The 23,559-nt window shown below is 36.5% G+C and overlaps 1 protein-coding gene across 1 annotated transcript; it reads right to left on the minus strand.

Moving 5' to 3' along the window:
• Nucleotides 1-4,964: 4,964 nt before the first annotated feature.
• On the minus strand, nt 4,965-23,204 carry LOC128576499 (olfactory receptor 13F1-like). Its single transcript, XM_053578701.1, has 3 exons — nt 23,195-23,204; nt 15,440-15,445; nt 4,965-6,041 (listed from the first exon to the last, which is right to left on the minus strand). Exon 3 carries the CDS (start codon nt 5,965-5,967, stop codon nt 5,017-5,019), a length of 951 nt encoding a protein of 316 aa, XP_053434676.1. The 5' UTR covers nt 5,968-6,041; nt 15,440-15,445; nt 23,195-23,204; the 3' UTR covers nt 4,965-5,016.
• Between the last annotated feature and the right edge of the window lie 355 nt (nt 23,205-23,559).

Genomic DNA, 23,559 nt, shown 5'->3' on the forward strand with positions numbered 1-23,559 from the left:
CTAAAAAGCACCATGGTATCAACTGAGCTGGAATGAGTGAAGTTTTTAGGAAAGAAGTGTTGGATATCATAACTATTATAGAATGATATTTTGGAAAGAGCAATGCTGACATGAATCCTGTGGTGGTTGGTTAAATGTTTTACCTAGGTCAGTTATTTAGATGACTATAAATATAGAAATTCTCCAAGGATGAGACTCTATTTGGCCTTAGATCTTACTGGTGATGAGATTATGCAGGCCAAAATGATTTGGAGTGCCATGAAACTTTATGACTGGGAGTAAGCTGAAGGCAATGGCTTTAAATGAGGTGTCTGTTTTTCATGAAAATAGATTTAATGAAAATTAGGTTGGTTATGATAGGTCCTAGCAGGAGCTAGTATGGATTGAAGAATAACATCTGGATGAAGGCATTTGCTATTTGACAGCAGGGAATGAGTGTGCATGTATATGCATGCACATATAGGGTCCAACGTAGATTAAATCTAGGCTAATAATATTCCCTGTGAATTTACAGATTGGAAAGTGATTGCAATTTCCCAAATCATTGCATGGCCTGTAACCTGTGGTTTGGGTTCACGATGAGTGACATAAAGAGAGTTTTAGATAATTCTGGGGTTCATGGAAATGTCACTAAATGTAGGCACCTGTCTACTGTTCCTCATGATAGAGCTGAGTCAGACCCTACTATTAGGAAAATACAGAGAGAAAAAGTCACATCTAGGAACTACCTAAAAACCTTGAATGTAGCCTAGATGCCATGTATTTACTCTTCCTCATGCTAGATGATATAAAAGCACAACGCCAGGTGTCTCATATGACCATAGTGGTCTCCCCAACAGGCTATCGTCCCTCCTATCTGTACAGTGGCAACAGTGGAGATAGAAGGAAACTTAAAACAGTGTTACTGTGCTGAAGCAGCATTTAAACTTGTCCTGACAGCTATTTTATCCTGAGTTTGTAATTTCATGGTATTTTAAGAAAGATTTTATCATCTATCTAATTATAAACCTTAAGTACATCAAGCTTTACTAGTTCACTTGGAACTTCTGACAAACTTTATGTCAATGGCATGATTAAAAGGACTCAGTTGAAATGGCTAGGAATCTGTACAAAGTTTTCTTACTAGTTGTTAATGTTGTTTTTTCTCTCCCCTTTACCCATACCTCCCCTCACTCTTCTTTCTTTCACAATATTTTTCACTTAATTGATTACTAGGAATTCTAGGGAGCTTCAGCAAATATTCCAGGTGATTATTTTAGTGTGGCAAATATGGAAAACACTGGCATAGTTTACTTTCTTAGATTGAGTTCTCTAGATGCAGAGGCAGAAAAAGGAACTCATTTGAAAAAAAAAATTTATTGAGGTTTTCTCATGAAAAACTGTAAGGGAGTAAAGGAAGCAGGGTAGGGAAGGAGAGAAAGCCAAGTAAGGCTAAGATTTCAGGCCAATGTCTCAGAGAGAGTAACCGGGGACTGGTTTCCCAGAGAAAAACTCGAGAATTGTGCCATCACATACCAACTAGTTTTAATAAAATAGATTTTAAAAGGGCAAGATGACAAGGCAATAACATTTTTCTACTTGTTTATGTACTAAAATAAAAATGTATGAGCATTTCCTGACTTCTCAGCTTACTGTTTTGAAGTTAGTTGAACATACTGTGATAGAGCCCTTGCAATGTAGGACTGGTATTGTTGAGAAAACATTGACTCTGTGGTGATATAGAAGACCCATGGCAAGTTTAATTCTCAAATGTTTTCATCACATTTTAGTTTACCAGCTAAAATGTTAGAACCTAAAGTTATTATCAAATGGCAAAAGTTAAAGAAGAAATTATCATACAGTTTACAAATTCCTGTCAAAGTCAGCATAGCGTATTGGTGCAAATGTTTATCTTTACATTTCCTAATTTGAGAATGGTCTTTAAAATTTGACTGCCATAGTGACCATCAATTTTTTTGTGTGCCATTCTATAGATGTGAAAATAACTTCACATGAAAAGACTAAATCGAATAAGATTGAATATGAAAAACAATGACCTACTGTGTCTAGGATGAGAAAATAAATGACAATGATCCTAATTTCAGACATCTTTACCTCAGTCATTAGATGAATCAGCCAAATTGTGCTGTTATTTGTGGTTTTCATTGTGCCTTTGGAATGAGACACATGGCTAAATTGTCTTGTGTCATCTGCAGCATGCTTATTTTGGGTATTCTACATTCGTATAAATGGTCAATTTAATTTTTTTTTCCTGAGCTTCATAAACAAGGTAAAAGATAGAAAGAGATAAAAATGCTAACTGGAATTGTGTCCTTCTAAATATGACCTAGATTCTTACTTTCAATCGTAAATCTGAAAGTTGTAAGCATTTATTTACTTAACAAATACTTTTTAAATTCCTATTATGTACAACAATACATATACATTATTAGCAGTGAAGATTTGAATCTGTGTGCAAATCCTTAGTCTCACTGAGATTAATTTCCTGATCTATCATATAAAGAGAAAAATACCTGTCATCTCCAAATGTATTTGATGATTGAAACAAAACAACCTGTCAGGTGTCATGTTCTAGGCGAATGGACTCTTGTAAATGTCAGAGGATTTAAGGCCACCCCAGATCTTTACTTTGCGTAAAACATAGAATAGTTATGATGACGCATGCCTCCATTTTCATCTCTAGTGACAACAGAAGGACAAATAATAAGAGTAACTATTGGTGAAGTGTCTGTGACTTGATAAACATGGAAATCCTGAAATGTTACCTTACAGATTATTTTGTTTAATCCTGAAATAACTTTGAAGGTAGCTCTTTTTCTTTGTTTGATAGATAAGAAAATTAACCTGTGAGATTCAGGATTTGAACCTAAAATTAAAAGGTAGAGGCAATGGCCTGAAAACCTAGAAAAACAAGCTGACTCTCGTGGAAGCCCCCGAAATTCAAGGATCTCTAGGCTTGTGATTGTCTAGAAGATAAGGTAGATAAGGCCATTATATTGGATTTTCCTTCTGGGCAGCTTCTTGGCCTGTCTTGTAAGCAATCCCTAGTCCATTAAATTACTTTAAAACATTGATAAAGATGTTGAAGATGATGTCACATTTTCACTGGAGCTGATGAAATATAAAACTTTCATTTCAATACTGTTTTTTACAGGCTTTATTTTCAACCATCATAAATATAAATTCAGACATGCTCAATGCTTGTGATAATCAGTGTTTTCCTAAATTGGTGTTGACATTGGGTGGGTAATAGGTTTAACACTCCTTCCTCTTCAGCCAAATTAATAGCATCACATTGTGGTCACCATTGTCTGACCATAAAGTATTTAAGTAAGGATAAAAGTCATAATAACTAGTTTGCTTCTATTTATAGTGCAAATTTCCAGTCCCCACCTCTGGAGAGATTCTACATTAATAGAACTGGGCATCTGATACTTAAGAAAGAACATTTTTCTGAAGTATTCTAAGGGCACTTAGATTAAGATCACCAGCACAGTTTCTACTCATTGGATCCTTTCCTCCTATGTGGTTCCATACCCATTCTATTCACCCCTGACAGAGTCATTTCTTTGCAAGCTCTTTTTTTTGCTGAGGCTGGGATCTCTTATAATAATTAAATAAAATTGTCTCACCTTCCAGAAACTTAAGGCTCAACTAGATTATTCTTATGTATCATGAAGCCTCTTTTCCATAGGGTAAAGCCATCATCTCATAAAACCAAAAAAACTTCTCTAAAAAGAGGAATTAATGTGTGCACAGTGGCTTCATTATTCTCCAGCTCCAGTAAAAGTGGAAAGACAAATAGGAGTGCATCAATATGTAAATTTGCTCACATATATTAAATACATTCACGAATCTTTTCTATGATAAATATCTACACTAATATGTCATTTATCTTGTGATGTAATTTCTACAGGGTAGCTATCTTTCACTTTCTCAGCTTTAATTGGTCAATTCAGCATGCTTGAAGGAAAATAATAACGTAATGGATAGATGTGTTGACGGATTCACTGATATCTCATTATCGTCAAGGTACAATGTAAGAGTATTCTAATCTTAAACCCATAGATAGTTCAAGATCTCCCAATCTTTATGGAGATCCACCTCATTGATAGGGTTATAATTGTATCGACCTTATTATATCTGTATACACAAGACATTTATTCATTCCCCACATACACATCTCCAATAAACAAAATCATTCATAATATACTTCTTTAAATCTTAAACCATATTTTTCTCATTTTAACATTTTGGAAACTAGAAAAAATTCCAAAATTGATGGTGTCTTGATATATGTATCTCCCTTGAATTGTATTTATGCTAATTTAAAATTATCTAGTTTCTTTTTAAATCCAGAGATAATTTCACAACATTTAAATTATTTCAAAGTTTACTAGAATCAAACTTTGTTTTTTGTTAGTTATTGTAATAATAATGTAACAGTTGGACACTGTGATAATATAGCAAGTCAAATATGAAATAATAGGCAATTGTCTAATATTAATGTTATATTAATATTTAATAAATGCTAATTACTTTTCTGGAAACTAATACAATTTGTATGAATGATTAATATGAAAAGTTTTACTTACAAAGCATATCAGGATAGAGCACTTCTATTGAAAATGAATGTTTTGGCTTGGTGCAGTGGCTCATGCCTATAATCCCAGAACTCCGGGAGGCTGAGGTGGGTGGATCAACTGAGCTCACAGGTTTCAGACTAACCTGAGCTGAAGTGAGACCCTGTCTCTAAAAATAGCCTGGCATTGTGGTGGGCGCCTATAGTCCCAGCTACTTGGGAGGCTGAGACAAGAGAATTGCTTAAATTTGAGATTGCTGTGAGGTACGATGCCGCAGCACTCTACCCATGTGACAAAGTGAGACTATGTCTGAAAAAAAAAAAAAAAAAGAAAAGAATGAAAACTAGTGTTTCCAGGGTTTGGGTTTAAGTAGTATTATATAGTTTTCTGGATAATGTTAGAGATTATCTAGGTAAGTGTGCTTGTTTCAATATTATTTGAGGATAGAAATTAAGACAGTGTTAAAAGGATTTCTAATCAGCAATTTTTTCACAGCCACTTTCACCTCTTTGTTCCTTAGACTGTAGATGATAGGATTCAGCATGGGGGTTAATCCAACATATACCAAAGCCATAAATTTATCTATTTCCTGTGAATCTACAGCTGAGGGCTTCAGGTACATGGAGAGAGCTGTCCCATAGAACAAAACCACCACAGTCAGGTGTGCTGCGCATGTTGAAAAGGCTTTGCTTCGACCATCCACTGAGCTGATTCTCAAGATGTTGGCGAGGATGAATGCATAAGAGATACAAATGAGTAGCATTGGCATGGGAAGAAGAAGTACGCTTATCACCAGCATGATTAATTGCACCATGGAGGTGTCCACACAAACCAATTTCAAGACAGCCAGGATTTCACATGTGAAATGATTGATCCTGCTATTACCACAGAGAGACAGTGGCAGCACAGACATCGTTTCCACCAGGGCAGTGAGACAACCTGTCACCCAGGAGCCCACCGCAATCTGCACACAGACCCTCCTGTTCATGATGACGGGATATCTCAGTGGGTGGCAGATGGCCACATACCTGTCGTATGCCATCAAGGAGAGGAGCACACACTCAGTGGAGCCCAAGGCAAGAGAGAAGTACATCTGAGTGGCACATCCTGAGAATGAGATGGTGTTTTTCCTTGAAACAAAGTTTGCCAGCATTGGAGTGAGAGCAGAAGAAGTGTACCAGATGTCAAGAAAAGAGAGGTTGCTGAGGAAGAAATACATGGGGGTATGCAGATGGAAATCCAGGGTGGTGGTGAAGATCAGAAGAACATTTCCCAGCAAGGTGATCAGGTACATCATCAGACACAGCACAAAAATGGTGGCCTCCAATCTGGGGTAGTGGGAAAATCCCAGGAAGAAAAAATCTGTCCAATTTCCCTGAAACATTTTACTATGTCATGTTCATCTCTGTACATGGATAGATCAATTACTATCACATTACATATAGCACAAAGGACCCTCTTTTTTATGAACTAGTGGTCTATTTTCAAATGCTTTTCTAGGTTAGTGATAATAGTAGATGTTACAAGGAATTTGTCCTTAACAAAGAAAATTTAAGCAGGAAGTCAACTGATAAATACTGAAAATGTTACTTTTTCTGCAAGACCTTCTTTTGGCAATATTAACTAAATATTCATAAGAGAATGAGTAAAAAAAAAATGTATATTTTTTTCCAAACCAATTCCAAACCAAATTGATTGTTTTTTTCCCAAACCAATCAATTTTTAACTGATTTATTATTTTCTTTCTCTGGTTCTTCTTATTGAGGAACTATTCTGCATTTCAAGTTCGTGGTTTCTCTTAGCCCTGCTAGAGATATGTACAATATAATCAGGAAGCCTCAGTGAATGAAAAAATATAGATTTCTACAGCAACAAAGCAACAGAGACCTAGAAACATTTAAACACAAGCCCAGTTTCCTTCTCAAACCCAGGAAAATGGATTTTCTCGTGGTAGATCTTTCTTTCATATTTCTGTTGTTGTCCTGATGTCTGTGCTACAAAGAACCAGCCAATGACACTCGAAGACAATTTAAGTTATATGTATCTTTTGAAAAGTTTTTGACTCCTACTAGCAAATTAGATTTAGAAATCTATTTATATAGTGTTATAAATTCTGAAACTCCAGGGATGATGTCCCTTAGATCCAATTATAGTCAGTAGCGTGGCTAGTCTAATTGTAGTGTTATTCAAACAAGAAGTAAACATGCTACTATTTACACTGTAGTTGGGAAAAACTTTCTCCCAAGCATGTTATGAAATCAGCCAGGCTGGTTAATTTAAACAAAGTGAAGAAGAATGAATCTTGTTGGCAGTTCCATAATATGCATTAGATCAAGTTGTACTTGAGGTGGGGGAACGGGTGCTTACATAACTCTTCTATTGCTCATTACAGGTTGAAGGGAAGACTATTGAAGGTAGATATTGTTAATGCAAAACAAAGATTCATAGGTTTTAAGAAACACTTTTTGTTTTGGAAATTTATCTTTACCATATAAAGCAGTGGTTCTCAACCTTCCTAAAGCTGCAATGTATTTTCATTGTTAAAAATGGTTCGTGACCCACAGGTTGAGAACCGAGGAAGGCATCTTGACCCTTTAGAAATCCACCAAAGGCTCTTTCTATTTGAGTGATGCTTTATAATTCCTGCTCATAACTTGCCTATTTCCCAAGTAAAGAATGAATGGTGAACAGTATATGGTGGTGGTGGTGGTAGGGAAACAAGCCAGCAATTTTATTCCTGTACAATTGTGATTGGATAACTTGCTTCTTAGTAGCAGATTATAATCACGGCAATTACTGAGTTATTTGTATATACATCACATCAAAAACGTCTTCATTTATAGGGAAGGTTGTAAGTTTGAACAGTTGCCAAACAGTGGTGGCTTCTGGGAACCTAAGGAAAAGTGACAATTAGAAGTCTGAAAGAGTTAAGCAGAGATTTTTAGCAGAAACTCACCCCAGGGAGACAAAGCATTGAAGTTTTTCCAAAAAGAAAATAAATACTTCTCTGGATTTCCATTGAAACCCAGGTCCTTTCTTTATAATATGAATGAGATTAAGTTGTACTTGATATGAAGACCATCAAAGTGCATCAGGAATAATGAATGAGGATTTTTGTGAGATTTGCAGTTACCTCACATAGCAGGGTTAATATTTAAGTTAAGAAGCATCTCATTTTATACTTCAACACATTATGTATCTTACATAACATTCTTTAGAGAGTCATGAACTATAAAGTCTGGATTTATTAAGTATAATCAATTCTTTATTCAGGGGCGTTCTAAAAATGTTATTTAGTATATAAGGCCACTCCTTCCTAGCAAATATCATTAGCATCCATTGAGATGTTCAATTCTTCAGAGGCCTATACTAGGTCACCTCCTTTGGTTACTCTGTTCCCTGGGAGTTTCCCCCTACTAAAAGAAATGGATCGTAGGCCATTTACTTTAATGCCTTCCTCTATAGGGTAGTGGAAATTTTCTGCCATAAAGATTTTACAATTTACATGAGGTAATTTCATATTAATTCAAGATAGAGTGAAAGAAATCAAGGGACCATATGGAAGTCCCAAGGGCAACCACTAAAATATACTAAAATTAAATTTAGATGAATAGCTAATAAAAGCAGCACAAGGAAGTAAAAAATTACTAAAAACTTTATTAATCAAAAAATACAGAAATAAAATGAAGACTAAAAAGAGAGGACAAATAGAACATTAATAATAAGCTTAAACCAAAACATAGATACCTCAATGAATGTAAAGAAGGCCTACCATTTGATCTAGCAATCCCAATGTGGGGTGTAAATCCAATGGAGAAAAGGTCATTTTATAAAAGGGACACCTGCACTCAAATATTTATAGCAGCACAATTTACAATTACAAAGATGTGGAAACAACACAAATGCCCACCAATACATAAATGAATTGGTAAAATGTGGTATATGCATACCATGGAGTACTAGTAATCTTTTATGACAACTTGGATGGAACAGGGGACCATTCTTCCAAGTGAAACATCACAAGAATTAAAAAACAAATGCATGTTCTCAACATAAAATTGGAATTGTTCGATCAATACTTAAGTGCACATGTGGAAGTAAATCTCAATGAAAATCATGCTGGGGAGGGGGAAAAAGGACGTGGGTAAATTCACACCTATTGGATACAGTGCACAGTATCTGGGTGAAGAGCACACTTACAAAAACTAAAAACAAAGTATGTAAACAAAACATGTAGATCCCCAATATTTTGGGGAAAAATGCTGAACTCATAGCAGAGGAGAGAAGAATGTGATTTCCAGAGGCTTGGGGAGGGAGTGGATGGGGAAAAAGATGTTGATCAAAGGTAGAAATTTTCTGTTAGACAGAAGAAATAAGCTTTAGTGATAAATTACACAGAATAGTGACTATAATAAACAATAATGCATTGTAAATTTCTGGAGAAGAAGGTATTAAATGTTTTCATCACAGAAACATAATAAGTATGTGAGATGTTAGGTTATGGATTCTACTAATTATCCCAAGTTAATCATTCCACATTTTAAATATATATCAAAACATCACACTGTACCCCATAAATATATATAATTATTATCAATTATTATTTGTCAATTAAAAATAAAATCCAGAAAATAATAGGAGGAAATAATTTTTAACATCTATTGTACAGAAGAGTGACTATAGTCAATAATGTATTGTATACATCTAAATAACTAAATTTCAAACATCTCCTTACGAACATTGGTAAATAAGTTAGGTAATAGATGTTTTAATCAGATTATTTTAACCACTTCACATTGTATGCATATATCAAACCATAACGTTGTATCCCATAAATGAATATGATAATGACTTTTGATTAAAAATCATATTAATAGCAATTATTTAAAATAAATAAATATAATGAAATTGTGAAAGAAGAAAAGAAATGAAATAGAGTGTTACTAGAAATAAGAAATAAAAGGATGAAATCATCTAAAAGACAAAGTCAAAACTAAATGTATATGCAATTACAAGCATAGCTTCAAATCCAGGAAGTAAAAACCAAACCTACTAAAGAGAAAAATAGACAAATCTATGATCATGTCTAATGATGTTCAGTAAATGATAGAATAAGTAGATAAAAATTCAGTGTAGATTTAGAAAATGAAAAATGCTGTCAAACAAATTGACTGAATTGATCTTTATAAAGCATTATTGAACAAATGTGGAAGACTTACTCTTGTCAGGTGAGTATAAACTATCCACCAAGATGGAGCATATAAGCCTTCATGAAACAAGCTTCAATAAATCTCAAAACACTGAAAGAAACACACTGAGCATATTCTCTGAAATTAATGGAATTAAACACAACACAAACATATCGAAACAATAAGCTAAAAATTCTAAAATATTAGTGAATTAACCAATATACTATTAAATGACCAACATGTCACAAAACAAGTGAAGTTAAAACATTTTGAATTGAAAAATCATGGAAATATGTTCACATTTTGGGGGTGCAGCTAACCTAGTGCTTACAAAGAGAATAGTTTTAAATTGATATAATAAAAAAGAAAATTGTCTTAAAACAGTTACTTAATATTTCAGGTAAAGAAGCTAAAAAAAGAAAAGCAAAATAACTCAGAGTAAGAGAATAATGACAAGCAGAAATAAAGGAAATGGAGACCAAAAATATAATAGAAAAATCAACAAATCTAAAAGTTATTTGAAAAGATTGATAAAAATTAATAAATCTCTAGCTAACTGATTAAGAAAAACAGTGAAAGCAAAAACCACTTTAGGAATTACAGAGATGTCTATGCATTTCCTAAGGTATTTAAAAGAGAATAAGGAGACTTAAAAAAAATTAAATCATAGCTGTGTACTTTAATGCAATCATGGTGTACAATATGCTGGTTGTATATACAATTTGAAATTTTTTCTTCAAACTGGTTAACATAACCTTCACCACATTTTCTTAGTTATTGTGTTAAGACATTTATATTCTACACTTAGTAGATTTACCATGTTAACATGTACCCTTGTAAAATACACCATAGGTGTGGTTCCATCAATTACCCTCACTCTACCCATCCCTCCCCTCCCTCTCCTCCCTCTCTCCTATCGCCTTGCTCCTGGGCTATATTTGGGTTATAGCTTTCATATGAAAGTTGTAAATTGGTTTCCTAGTAGGGCTGAGTACATTGGATACTTTTTCTTCCATTCTTGAGATACTGTGCTAAGAAGAATATGTTCCAGTTCCGTCCATGTAAACATGAAAGAGTTAAAGTCTCCACCTTTTTTTAAGGCTGCGTAATATTCCATGGTGTACATATACAGCAATTTATTAAACCATTCATGGGTTGATGAGAACTTGGGCTTCTTCCATGACTTAGCAATTATGAATTGGGCTACAGTAAACATTCTGGTGCAAATATCTTTGTTACAAACTAATTTTTGGTCTTCTGGATATATACATAGTAGAGGAATTGTAGAATCAAATGGCAGGTCTATTTTTAGATCCCTAAGTGTTCTCCAAACATCTTTCCAAAAGGAATGTATTAGTTGGCATTCCCACCAGCAGTGCAGAAGTGTTCCCTTTTCTCCACATCCACGCTAACATCTCTGGTTTTGGGATTTTGTGATGTGGGCTAATCTTACTGGAGTTAGATGATATTTCAAAGTAGTTTTGATTTGCTTTTCTCTGATGATCAAGGATGATGAGCATTTTTTCATGTGTTTGTAGGCCAGGCACCTGTCTTCGTCAGAGAAGTTTCTGTTCAAGTCCCTTGCCCACCCTGAGATGGGATCACTTGTTTTTTTCTTGCTGATACGTTTGAGTTCTCTGTGTATTCTGGTTATTAAACCTTTGTCAGAGACATAACCTGCAAATATCTTCTCCCATTCTGAGGGCCGTCTGCTTGCTTTACTTACTGTGTTCTTGGCTGTACAGAAGCTTTTTAGTTTGATCAGATCCCACTAATGTATATTTGGTGTTGCTTCAATTGCCTGGGGGGTCCTCCTCATAAAATATTTGCCTGGGCCAATTTCTTTTTTATATTTATATTTATTTTATTTATTTTATTAAATCATAGCTATGTACATTAATGCTATTATGGGGTACAATGTGCTGGTTTTATATACCATTTGAAATATTTTCATCAAACTGGTTAACATAGCTTTCCTGGCATTTTCTTAGTTATTGTGTTAAGACATCTATACTTTACACTTACTAAATTTAACATGTACCCTTGTAAAATACACTGTAGTTGTATTCCCAGCAATTACCCTCCCTCCACCCATCCTCCCCCATCCTCTTGCCTGCCTCTTCTCTTTCACCTTCTTCTTGGGCTATAGTTAGGTTATAGCTTTAAATTGGTTTCATAGTAGGGCTGTGTTCATTGGATACTTTCTCTTCCATTCTTGAGATACTTTGCTAAGAAGAGTATTTTCCAGCTCCATCCATGTAAACATAAAAGAAATAAAGTCTCCGTCTTTTTTTAAGGCTGCGTAATATTCTATGGTGTATATATACCACATTTATTGATCCATTCATGTGTTGATGGGCACTTGGGCTTCTTCCAGGACTTAGCAATTATGAATTTGGTTGCAATGAACATTCTGGTGCAATTGTCTTTATTATAAAGTGATTTTTTTTTGTCTTCTGGATATATACATAGTAGAGGAATTGAAGGATCAAATGCCAGATGGATTTTTAGATCCCTAGGTGATCTCCAAACTTCTTTCCAACAGGTATGTATTAGTTTGCATTTCCACCAGCAGTGTAGAAGTGTTCCCTTTTCTCCATATCCACACCAACATCTCTGGTTTTGGGATTTTGTGATGTGGGCTAATCTTACTGAAGTTATATAATATCTCAAAGTTGTTTTGATTTGCATTTCTCTGATGGTTAAGGATGATGAACATTTTTTCATATGTCTGTAGGCCATGCACCTGTCTTCTTCAGAGAAGTTTCTCTTCAAGTCCCTTTCCTGGCCTGAGATGGGATTGCATGTTCTTTTCTTGCTAATATGTTTGAGTTCTCTGTGTATTCTGGTTATTATACCTTTGTCAGAGACATAACCTGAAAATATCTTCTCACATTCTGAGGGCTGCCTGCTTGCTTTACTTACTGTGTTCTTGGCTGTGCAGAAGCTTTTTAGTTTGATCAGATCCCAGTAATGTATTTTGGTGTTGCTTCAATTGCCTGGGAGGTATTCCTCATAAAATATTCACTCAGGTCGATTTCTTCAAGTGTTTTCCCTGCACTTTCTTCTAGTATTTTTAGAGTTTTATGTCTTAAGTTTAAATCTTTAATCCAATGAGAGTCTATCTTAGTTAATGGTGAAATGTGTGGGTCCAATTTCAGTCTTCTGCAGGTTGCCAGCCAGTTCACCCAGCATCATTTGTTAAATAGGGAATCTTTTCCCCACTGAATGTTTTTAATTGGCTTGTCAAAGATCAAATAATGGTAAGTAGCTGGGTCATCTCTTGGTTCTCTATTCTATTCCATACATCTACTTCTCTGTTTTTGTGCCAGTACCATGCTGTTTTGATCACTATCGATTTATAGATTAGTCTGAGATCTGGTAGCATGATTCCTCCTGCTTTGTTTTTATTTCTGAGTAATGGCCATTCGAGGTGTTTTCTGATTCCATATAAAATGAAGTATTATTTTTTCAAGATATTTTAAGTATGACAGTGGAGCTTTAATAGGGATTGCCTTAAAATTGTATATTGCTTTGGTAGTATGGACATTTTAACAATGTTGATTCTTCCCAGCCATGAGCATGGTATATTTTTCAGTTTGTTAACATTTTCAGCTATTTCTTTTCTTAGAGTTTCATAGTTCTCTTTATAGAGATCTTTCATGTCCTTTGTTAGATAAACTCCCAAATATTTCATCTTCTTTGGCACTACTGTGAATGGAATAGAGTCCTTAACTGTTTTTTTCAGCTTGACTATTGTTGGTATATATAAAGGCTACAGATTTATTATTGTTGATTTTGTCACCTGAGACGCTGCTGTATTCCTTGATCACTTCTAAGAGTTCTGTAGTAGAATCCCTGTGTTTTCCAGGTATACCATTGTATCATCTGTGAAGAGTGAAAGTTTGATCTCCTCTGACCCTATATGGATACACTTGATCATGTTTTCTTGCCTAATTGTGATGGCTTAGACTTCCATTATAATGTTAAAAAGCAGTGGAGACAATGGGAAACCTTGCCTGGTTCCTGATCTGAGTGGAAATGATTTCAATTTAACTCCATTCAATATTGGCTGTGGGTTTGCTGTAGATGGTCTCTATCAGTTTAAGAAATGTCCCTTCCATACCAATTTTCTTAAGTGTTCTGATCATGAAGTGATGCTGGATATTATCAAAAGCTTTTTCTGTACCCATTGAGAGAATCATATGGTCTTTTTTTTTAATTTGTTTATACAATGAATTATATTTATAGATTTACATATATTGAACCAGCCTTAAAACCCTGGGATAAAACCCAATTGGTTTGGTGTATAACTTGTGTGATGTGTTGCTGGATTCTGTTTGTTAGGATCTTGTTGAATATTTTTGCATCGATATTCATTAGTGATACTGGTCTATGATTGCCTTTTCTTGTTGGATCTTTTCTTGGTTTGGGGAACAAGGTGATGTTTACTTCATAGATAGTATTGAGTAGTATTCCTTCTTTTTCTATATTTTGGAAAATGTTGAGTAATATAGGTACTAGTTCCTCTTTAAAGGTTTGGTAGAATTCTGATGTGAAGCCATCTGGTCCCAGGCATTTCTTTTGGGGAGATTTTTTATAGTTGATGCTATTTCAGAACTTGATATAGGCATGTTCAACATTTCCACTTCATTCTGGCTAAGTGTAGGAAGGTGGCCTGCTCCTAAGTATTGGTCTATTTCCTTTAGTTTTTCATATTTCTAAGAATAGAGTTTCTTGTAATATTCATTAAGAATTTTTTGAATTTCTGAGGAGTCTGTTGTTATTTCATGTTTACCATTTCTGATTGATGAAATTAGAGATTTTACTCTTTTTCACTGGTTACGTTAGCCAAAGTTTTATCTATTTTATCGACATTTTCACAAAAACAACTTTTTGATTTATTGATCTGTTGTATAATCCTTTTGTTTTCAAATTCATTTAGTTTTGCTCTAATCTTTCTTATTTATTTTCTTCTGCTGGGTTTGGGGTTAGAATGTTCTTCCTTTTCCAGTTGTTTGAGATGTCCCATTAAGTTGTTAACTTCCTCTTTTTCTGTTCTCTTGAGGAAGGCATGCAGTGCTATAAATTTCCTTCTTAGGACTGCCTTTGCAGTATCCCATAGGTTCTGATAAATTGTGTCTTTATTATTGTTTTGTTCCCAAAATTTTGTAATTTCCTTCTTAATCTCATCTATGACCCAGCTATTCTTCAGCATAAGGTTATTAGTTTCCATGTTTTTGCATGAGTATGCAGATTCACTGAGTTCAACTTTTTTTCCATGATGGTCCAAGAAGATGCAAGGAATAATTTCTATTCTTTTAAATTTGCTGGTTAGACTTGTGACCTAATATGTGATCAATTCTGGAGGATGATCTGGAGGATCAATTCCATGGGCTGATGAGAAGAATGTGTATTCAGTTTTGTTAGGATGAAATGTTCTGTAGAGGTCTATTAAATCTAATTGTTGACTGGTTCAGTTTAAGTCTAAAATTTCTTTGCTTAGCTTCTTCTTGGAAGATCTAACCAACACTGCCAAAGGAGTGTTAAAATCTCCAACTATTATGGAGTTGCTCATGTCTGTTAGCGTCTCTCTTATAAATTGAGGCACATTCTGGTTGGGGGCATAAATGTTAATAATTGAAATCTCATCGTGTTAAGTGTTACCCTTCACTAATACGAAGTGACCATCCTTATGTTTCCTTACTTTTGTTGGTTTAAAGCCCATGTGTCTTTGAATAAAATTGCAACACCTGCTTTCTTCTGATTTCCATTTTCCTGAAATATAGATGACCATCCCTTCACCCCGAGACTATATTTATCTTTTAAGGTAAGATGAGATTCTTGTATAGAGCAGATATCTGGCCTGAGTTTTTGTATCCAGTCAGTCAACCTGTGCCTCTTTAGAGGATAATTTAAGCAATTCACATTAATTGAAAATATTGATGAGTCTGGTAGAATTTTGGGTATCGAGTTTTTCAAAAGTCCACTGGACATTTTTCATCCTTTCACCACTTTGGAAGTTGGAATTTGATCAAAAATTTCTGAGTGAATTTACTTTTGTAGTAGAGGGTTGTGCTGATCCTTACAGAGGATAGCTCTGAGAATATCTTGGAGAGCTGGTTTAGTTATGGCAAATTTATTCAACATGTGAATGTCATTAAAGTGTTTAATTTTTTTCATCATAATGAAACTCAGTTTCACTGGATGCAGGATCCTGGGTTGAAAATTATTTTGTTTTAGGAGATTAAAAGTCAATGACCACCCTCTTCTCGCTTGAAAGGTTTCAGCAGAGCTGTCCACAGTCATTCTAATATTCTTCTCCTTTTAGGTTATGGTTTTCTTATGTCTGGCTGCTTGCAAAATTTTCTTCTTCATTTTAACTTTGGGGAAGTTAATTATAATGTGTCTAGGAGATGTTTTATTTAGATTGAGTCATGCTGGGGTTCTGAAACTATCTGCTATCTGAATTTAGAATCTCTTGACATGTCTGGGAATTTCTCCTTCATTATCTCATGAAGTAGGACATCTGTGCCTTTCAAAGCCACCTCATCGCCTTCAGGGATTCCTATAAGGTGAATATTAGTTTTCTTCGAATTATCCCAGTGCTCTCTGTGAGAATGATCCGTTTTTTTCTCTCCACTTCTCTTCTTTGAGTGTTTGGGAGTGTCAAAAGCTTTGCCTTCTATGTCAGAAATCCTTTCTTCTGCCTGTTCTGTTACTGAGAGATTGTACTGTATTTCTCAGATCTTTGAGGGTTGCAAGTTCTTGTCTCATTGTGTCAAAATCTTTTGTGATTTTGTCTTTGAATTCACTGAATTCTTAAGACAACTTTTGAAATGCTCCTTGAATTTCTAATTCCAACTTTACCTCCATTCTATTAATCTTATTTGCAATCCAAATTCTGAATTCAATTTCTGTCATCTCAGCCATTTGTTTATGAATGGAATCTTCAGTTTTGTCCACCATCTCGTTCCTTGGGGGAGTTTATCTGTTCTGGTTATTCATGTTATGGAGTTTTTCAGCTGATTCCGCCCCCATGATTATTTTATATGTTTGAGCAGATAAGGTGAAGTTGGGTTGGGGCCCCTTGGAGTAAGGATTAACCAGCCCTTTGCCCAAGAGCTGGGACTGTTGTCTGTACCTTTCCCCCTAGCTTTGCAAAGGACCAGTACAGTGCTATGGCCTGAGACAGTAGGGACTTACTTGGTGCCATGGGGCTAAGTGGCTCTGTCCTGTTTTCAGCTGGTCTCTGTCCTACTCTAGTGAATCAGTTACTCTGAGTTGAAGTCTCAGCTGTGGAGAAATTCCAGCAATTAAGTCACCCTGCCCACCAGGGGCAACAAGTGGAAAAGGAAAATCCAACCTTCCAACACCACATACCCAGAGTACCACTTTGGATAGTCCTCGGGTGATTGGCCCAGTTCAAGAGGTCCAAATCAATTGTGCCAGTCAGCACTGGTCTCAGATGGGAGAGTTCAAAGTATCTCCAGCAACTAGATAGCAGGGGTCTGCTGGCCGCTCCAGTATTACTCACTCTGGTGCTCCATGTGGTCAGGATGACCCCCCCACCACAGCAAATTAAATAGCCTGGGAAGGTTGATGCCTCCTTCCACCATGCACCTCTGTCACACCTAGTCACTGGTAACCCCGCAAGGCTGTGACCCAGTTCCTTCCAATGAACAGATGCTCCAGGGGTTTGTGCCTGCCTGGGTCACATGGAGATCTATGTTTCCTTGGCCAGGCCACCATTCTCTGCCACTATCTTGCAGGGGGAGCTGAGGCCTGACAACTTCGGGTGTTTAATGGAAGCTGGGGCAGTTCACTCAGTTCCAGCCCCACCCCAATTGTTGTTACTGGCCCATATATTTTGGCAGAATTTGTTTCTGTGCAGGCTATATTCCTCTGTGGACCAGGTGCTGTTTGAGTTCACAGAAACTGCGACTCAGCCCCAGTCTGTGCTGCTGCCCAGAGCTGGTGTGTCTGTCTCTATTGCGGTCTGTGTTTGGGCGGGTCCAGTTGGAACTCACATTCAGCTTTCGCTTTCTGCCTCTCCCCTCCTGCTTTTGTCTCAGCTATGATCCCCTGAGTTCTGGGTGATGTTTGGGCTCACTAAAGCAGTCCTTCTGGCTCAGCTCCACCCTGGGAGTATGCTCTCTCTGTGCGTGCATATTCTAGACTCAGTCCCAGTGGTACCTCGCCCAGGCAGTTACCGCCTCAGGCATACCCTTTGCTCAAGGAGGTCTGCATTTTCATCCTAGATCTGTTCTGTCAGTGGTTGCCACTGGAGAAGAAGCCCGGCTTCCTCTGGCTACCCAGACAGTCAGGGAGTGTATCTCCAAAATAACCCCAGGGGTGTGAGCCCTATTGTTCCTGCCACAGCTGCTCTGTGCTGGGGCACTGCCTCTCCCTCTCCTGTATGGTTCCCTCAATTCACCATCTTCTCCTTACTCCCATGGTGCAGAATCAGCATAGACCAGCAACAGCCCATGCCCTGTCCACACATCTCAAGAAAATGTCCAAGAATCTGGACTCCATGGGGGACAGGCTTCCAGATCGAGGGGTGAGACTGGAGGGGAGTGCTGAGAGTTCAGAATTGCAGGTAGAGAATGTACAGAGTTTTATGCCTGGCTGTAAAATGCCATGGCACACTGATGGGTCCTCTCTGGGAAAGGATTTCTGGTTTTAAGAGGGTCTCTCCTGTGGGTTAAAATAGGGGGAGGGGGGATAGGAACTCTGCTTGCTTGTTTGTATGTAGAAAGTATACTGGGAGCTGTTCTCATGGTAGAGGGGACTCCCATCTGCTTGGTGAAGGATTTTGTACATATTGTTTGTTTTCTTGGGGTTGTAGCTCGCCTCAGCAGGGTTAATGTGCATTCTTCAACCTTCTCTCTTGGCTCAGCTCCAAACCATCAGCTTACTTGCTAAACTTCTGTCCTTTAACTCTCCTTCTGGACAGGAGTCTCTGTGAAAAGCTGGCTCTAGTTGGCCATCTTGCCTCTGCCCCCTCTAGATTTTCTTTTAAAAAAAGATTGGACATTCGTTTTTATAGCATTCTCTTCTATTCTAATATTTCTACCACTAAATCTGTATTCCTATTTTAACGAATTGTATTATCCATAACAATTAATGTTAAATAAATAATAATGGCATTAAAAACATACCATTTTCTTAGCCCTGGCTTTCATAAAAATGTGTTTTAACATGAAGTATGATGTAAGTATTGGTTTGAAAGCATGTTTACTGCTTTTATTCACAATTTAAAATATTTCTGTTTTTCTCTTTATTTTTTCATGAGCTCACTAAAGGTTTATTGATTTACTGTTAATTTTTCATGAACTCAACTGAGTTAATTTTTATTTTCCAACATGGGCTTTTGGTTCATTTGACAAATATTTATTTAACTACTTATGTTTTTAGCACTGTCAAAGAAGCTGGAATATAGGATAGTACAGGACAGAAAAAATATTACTTTCTTTCTTTTTTTTTTTTGAGACAGAGTCTCAAGCTGTTCCCTGAGTAGAGTGCTGTGGCGTTACAGCTGACAGCAACCTCAAACTCTTAGGCTTAATTGATTCTCTTGCCTCAGCCTCACAAGTAGCTGGGACTACAGGTGCCCACCACAACACCTGGCTATTTTTTGGTTGTAGTTGTTATTGTTGTTTGGCAGGCCAGGGCTGGATTTGAACTTGCCAGCTCTGGTGTATGTGGCTGGCACCCTGGCCACTTGAGCTACAGACACTCAGCACACTTTCTGGAGACTTATGGATCATAGGCAGAAACACACAATACCTAAAAGAATAAATAATAGCTAATATAACGTCATATATGTGGTAGTCCTATGAAAAAAATAAAACTGAATCAAAGTATCTGTAGTCAATTCCATTTTCAATAGAAGCCTTTGCTGTTTTTCTTAGTTTTTTGTAAGTGTGTCTGTTTTTTTGTATGAACACACATATACACAGGAAGAGAGGGAGGGATGGTGGGAGGGAGAGATAGATTATATATGAGATATATGTTTATCCCTTTTAATAATTAACTTATTCAAAACTACTGGTCTAGGACAGAGGTATCTTCAAATTCAATTGCACGAAACGTGAAATCCTGGGAGATTATTCCTGAAGATGTTTAGAAGTGGGAAGAAGTATGAAGTGTTCAATGTGCTCCTTAGATTCATACCTCAGCATTTCTCCATCTCTGTTAAGAGAATATAGTTGTCCCTTAAACAATGTAGGGTTTGGGATGTTGACCTTCCTGTACAGTTGAAAATCTGTATAACTCTTGACTCCAAAAATACCAAAACTACTAATAGCTTACTCTTGACAGGAAGCCTTACTGATACCATAAAAACAGTCAATTAACACATATTTTGTATGTTATATGTATTATATACTGCATTTTTATGATAAAGTAAGCTGGAGAAAAGAAAATGTTATGAAAATCATAAGGAAAAGAATATATTTATTATTTGTTAACTAGATGTGAAAAATCATAAAATTTTTCATCCTCATCATTATCATGACGAGTAGGCTAAGGAGGAGGAAAAGGAAGGGTTGGTCCTACTATCTCAGGGGTGTCAGAGACAGAGGAAATCCACATATAAGTGGTCTCATGCAGTTCAAACACATTTTGTTTGAGTCAAGTGTATACAGGAATTGTGGTGACAAGTTACACATAAGACCTGGGTGAGCATGGAAGTATTCATTTTGATCCCTGTTTTAAGTAGTTACTAAATCTTCCGTGGCTTAAGTAAACCACAGGTGTCCTGTATTCTCAAGAGAGATCAAACATGAGGATTTGGGGATTTACTCTGAACCAAATGAGCTGGGATTTTGCATTGAATGACCCAGGTTCCACAGTTTCTCCAGAAGACCTGCCTACTAGTGAAAATGAGAGAGAAATGTGTATGCAAGGACATTCAGTTTATTGTGAGAGCTAGAATAACATAATGGTTAAGTGACAAAGTCTGTGTCAAGTTAGTTGGATCCCAGCTCTACCACACACCTAATTTGTAAACAACATAAGTCATTTAATCTTTGCTTACTCAGGTTGTTCATTTGGAAAGCAGAGGTAGCATAATGGTTGATGAAATGGAATGAAATATTACCAATATAAACTCATAGCATTATTGTTTGTACTAAATTACCACATGTAAAGAATGTAGAATAGTGTCTGGAACACAGTAATAATTCAGTAACTATTCTGGATTTTTACTATTTATTATTATTACTTTTAGTATTATCACTGCAGCCAGTAACCTATTTCATATATATTTATTTTTATTTATTTATTTATTTCGTATGTATTTAAATTGTTTTTTCTTTATGTTGCTAACATCTTGTAAGTAAATCATTCCACCATGGAAGCTTCTGTTAGCTTTCATTTCTTTTGCATTCAAAGCCATGCCTTTGTTTCCTGTCTAAATTATTTCCACACTATGTAGCCATCTTTTCATTATAATGCAATTGTTTGTGGTGGGGCCATGTTTTTATGGGGATAAAGAAGTTAACTTATACTGATATGTTTCTGCACTAATTAAGAGCCAGTTGGACTAGTTTAGGTAATCAGGTCCATTGTGCAGGCTCCAATCTTTGAAAATAGTGCAATGGACTTTGGAAAAAAGACAAGTTATAAAGCATGACTGAGGCAAGACTTAACAATTGAGAGAAAATGTCAAATAATAAAAAGAATGATCGTATTAAAGTCACATAGAATGGAGGTTCAAGAATCATTGTGTCATTACCTACCTGAAAGCTGTGGCCTACATTTCATCACTTCTTTGGACTTCAAATCTTATTAACAGAAAATAATTTATGATTAAATGAGAAATGATGGCTAAATAAAGTATGGCATAAGTTATAATTTCTATGCAATAGCAGTTTAATATAATATACCATTATATGAGTTGACAATCTCCATAATTAAAATCATTTCTCCAGAGATAGTCCTACTAAATCAGAATATTTCCTTTCTTAACGTAGATTTGGTGTCAAATGACTGCCGATATTACATGAATGATAGCTCACAGTCAAGATTAGACATTCATGTAGGAAATTAAAATTGTGCGATTAGTAATTTGAGCAAGGGGATCAGGGTTGATGATATTTTACCTTTGTTGGAGATTCTTTACAATATTTTAAATTTGAGATAATTTTGGTGAATCTTCAAACATTTCAAATAAACCTTTCATTAGTATTATTTTGTATCATCCACAATTATTTGTCCACATTTGCCTGCATGGCACCTGATGGCATTTAGTCACCGGCATAGAGTCAGAAGGCATTCAGGTGGCACTGACTAGTAGATCTTGTGTGCCCTTGTCAGATTCCCTGCTTATACACCCTGCTCTCCCACTCAGCTCTGGGGAAAGCAGGTTGTGCTATCTTTGTCTGACTGTGGATGAAAATTTCAAAATCAGGGTGGAAGTAGTTTGAAATAGCTCGTGTCACAACTAGCCCTGTCATACTGGGCCTGTGTACAACCATATGACATCCTTGGCCAGTCTGTCATGCTTATTGTCTCATGTTCACAAAATAGTGACCACATTCAAGGCAGACACTTCTTTTAGTCTTTTTAAAATTAGAAACAAAGCCCTTTCTAGAGCCCCCAGTAGACTTTCATTAATGTCCCATTGAAAAGTACTATTTCCCTTGGGCACCTCCACTATAAGGGAGGCTTAAAAAGGAATTGGCAGGTTTTATGACCTTCGGAGTAAAGGTGGCAAGGGAGAAGGGAGTTAGTGGTGAGTGTTGAGTCATCACAGGAGTGGACTCAGGAACATCCCAAAGGCAAAGTTATGTAGGGCAGAGGGTATGATAGAAAAGGTAAAGTCAAGGACTCTGAGTCAGTTGAATCACTGTCCTATCCTCTACTGCTCCTTTGGCTCAGAAGGAGCTGGAATAGGTCCAGTTTCACTTGATACAGCCCTGTGTGTTCTGAATATAGGAGATGACCCATAAAGACTCCTCTGGATAGACTTGTCTATTTAGACTAGGCCTTGAAAATATCCACAGAATACCGTGGGGGTGCTGTACATTCTGTTTGTCATATTCTGCATTGCCATTCTTGTTACTGTGACAGATTGTTGGTGCAAAGTTGAAAGGTAACAACAGGGAAGAGTACTTGGATTGGCACCAAGAATGGCAACTAGCATTAATATTCCACAGGGTTGATGTCTACCACCACTTTAACCTGCCCCTAATGGTGGGATAGGTGGGCAGTATAGATAAACGATAATGAGAACAAAGTTAACTGGCATAACATATTTCAAATAGATAGCCAGTTTATTTGTGTTGTTTTGAGACAGAGTCCAGCCTTGCATGCCCTGTCATCAGCCTACCTCACGCCAACTTCAAACACCTGGGCTCAAGACATACTCTTGCCTCAGCCTCCTGCATAGCTGGGACTACAGGGACATACCACCACATCTGGCTGATTTTTCTATTTCTAGTAGAGACATGGTCTTGCTCTTACTCAGGCTGGTCTTGAATTCCTGAGATCAAGGGATCCTCCTGCCTCAGCCCCGCAGCATGCTAGGATTACAGGCATGAGCCACCATGCCCAGCCGATAGCCTATTTCTGACGCTATTGGGACAACTTTGTTTTGTTCTGGAATTTACCCCATTCAATTCTCCCCTGGAAACTTTTCTTTGGTGGTATTCTGTGTGTTCAAGTACTAAAAAGCACCATGGTATCAACTGAGTTAGAAATGAGTGAAGTTTTTAAGAAAGAAGTGTTGGATATCATAACTATTATAGCATGATATGTTGGAAAGAGCAATGCTAAAA

Source organism: Nycticebus coucang, chromosome 2 (assembly GCF_027406575.1).
Source record: "Nycticebus coucang isolate mNycCou1 chromosome 2, mNycCou1.pri, whole genome shotgun sequence".
Lineage (NCBI taxonomy): Eukaryota > Metazoa > Chordata > Mammalia > Primates > Lorisidae > Nycticebus > Nycticebus coucang.

Excerpts from the sequence above, each read along its gene's own strand:
- LOC128576499 (XM_053578701.1), bottom strand. The coding sequence starts at position 5,967 with ATGTTTCAGGGAAATTGGACAGATTTTTTCTTCCTGGGATTTTCCCAC.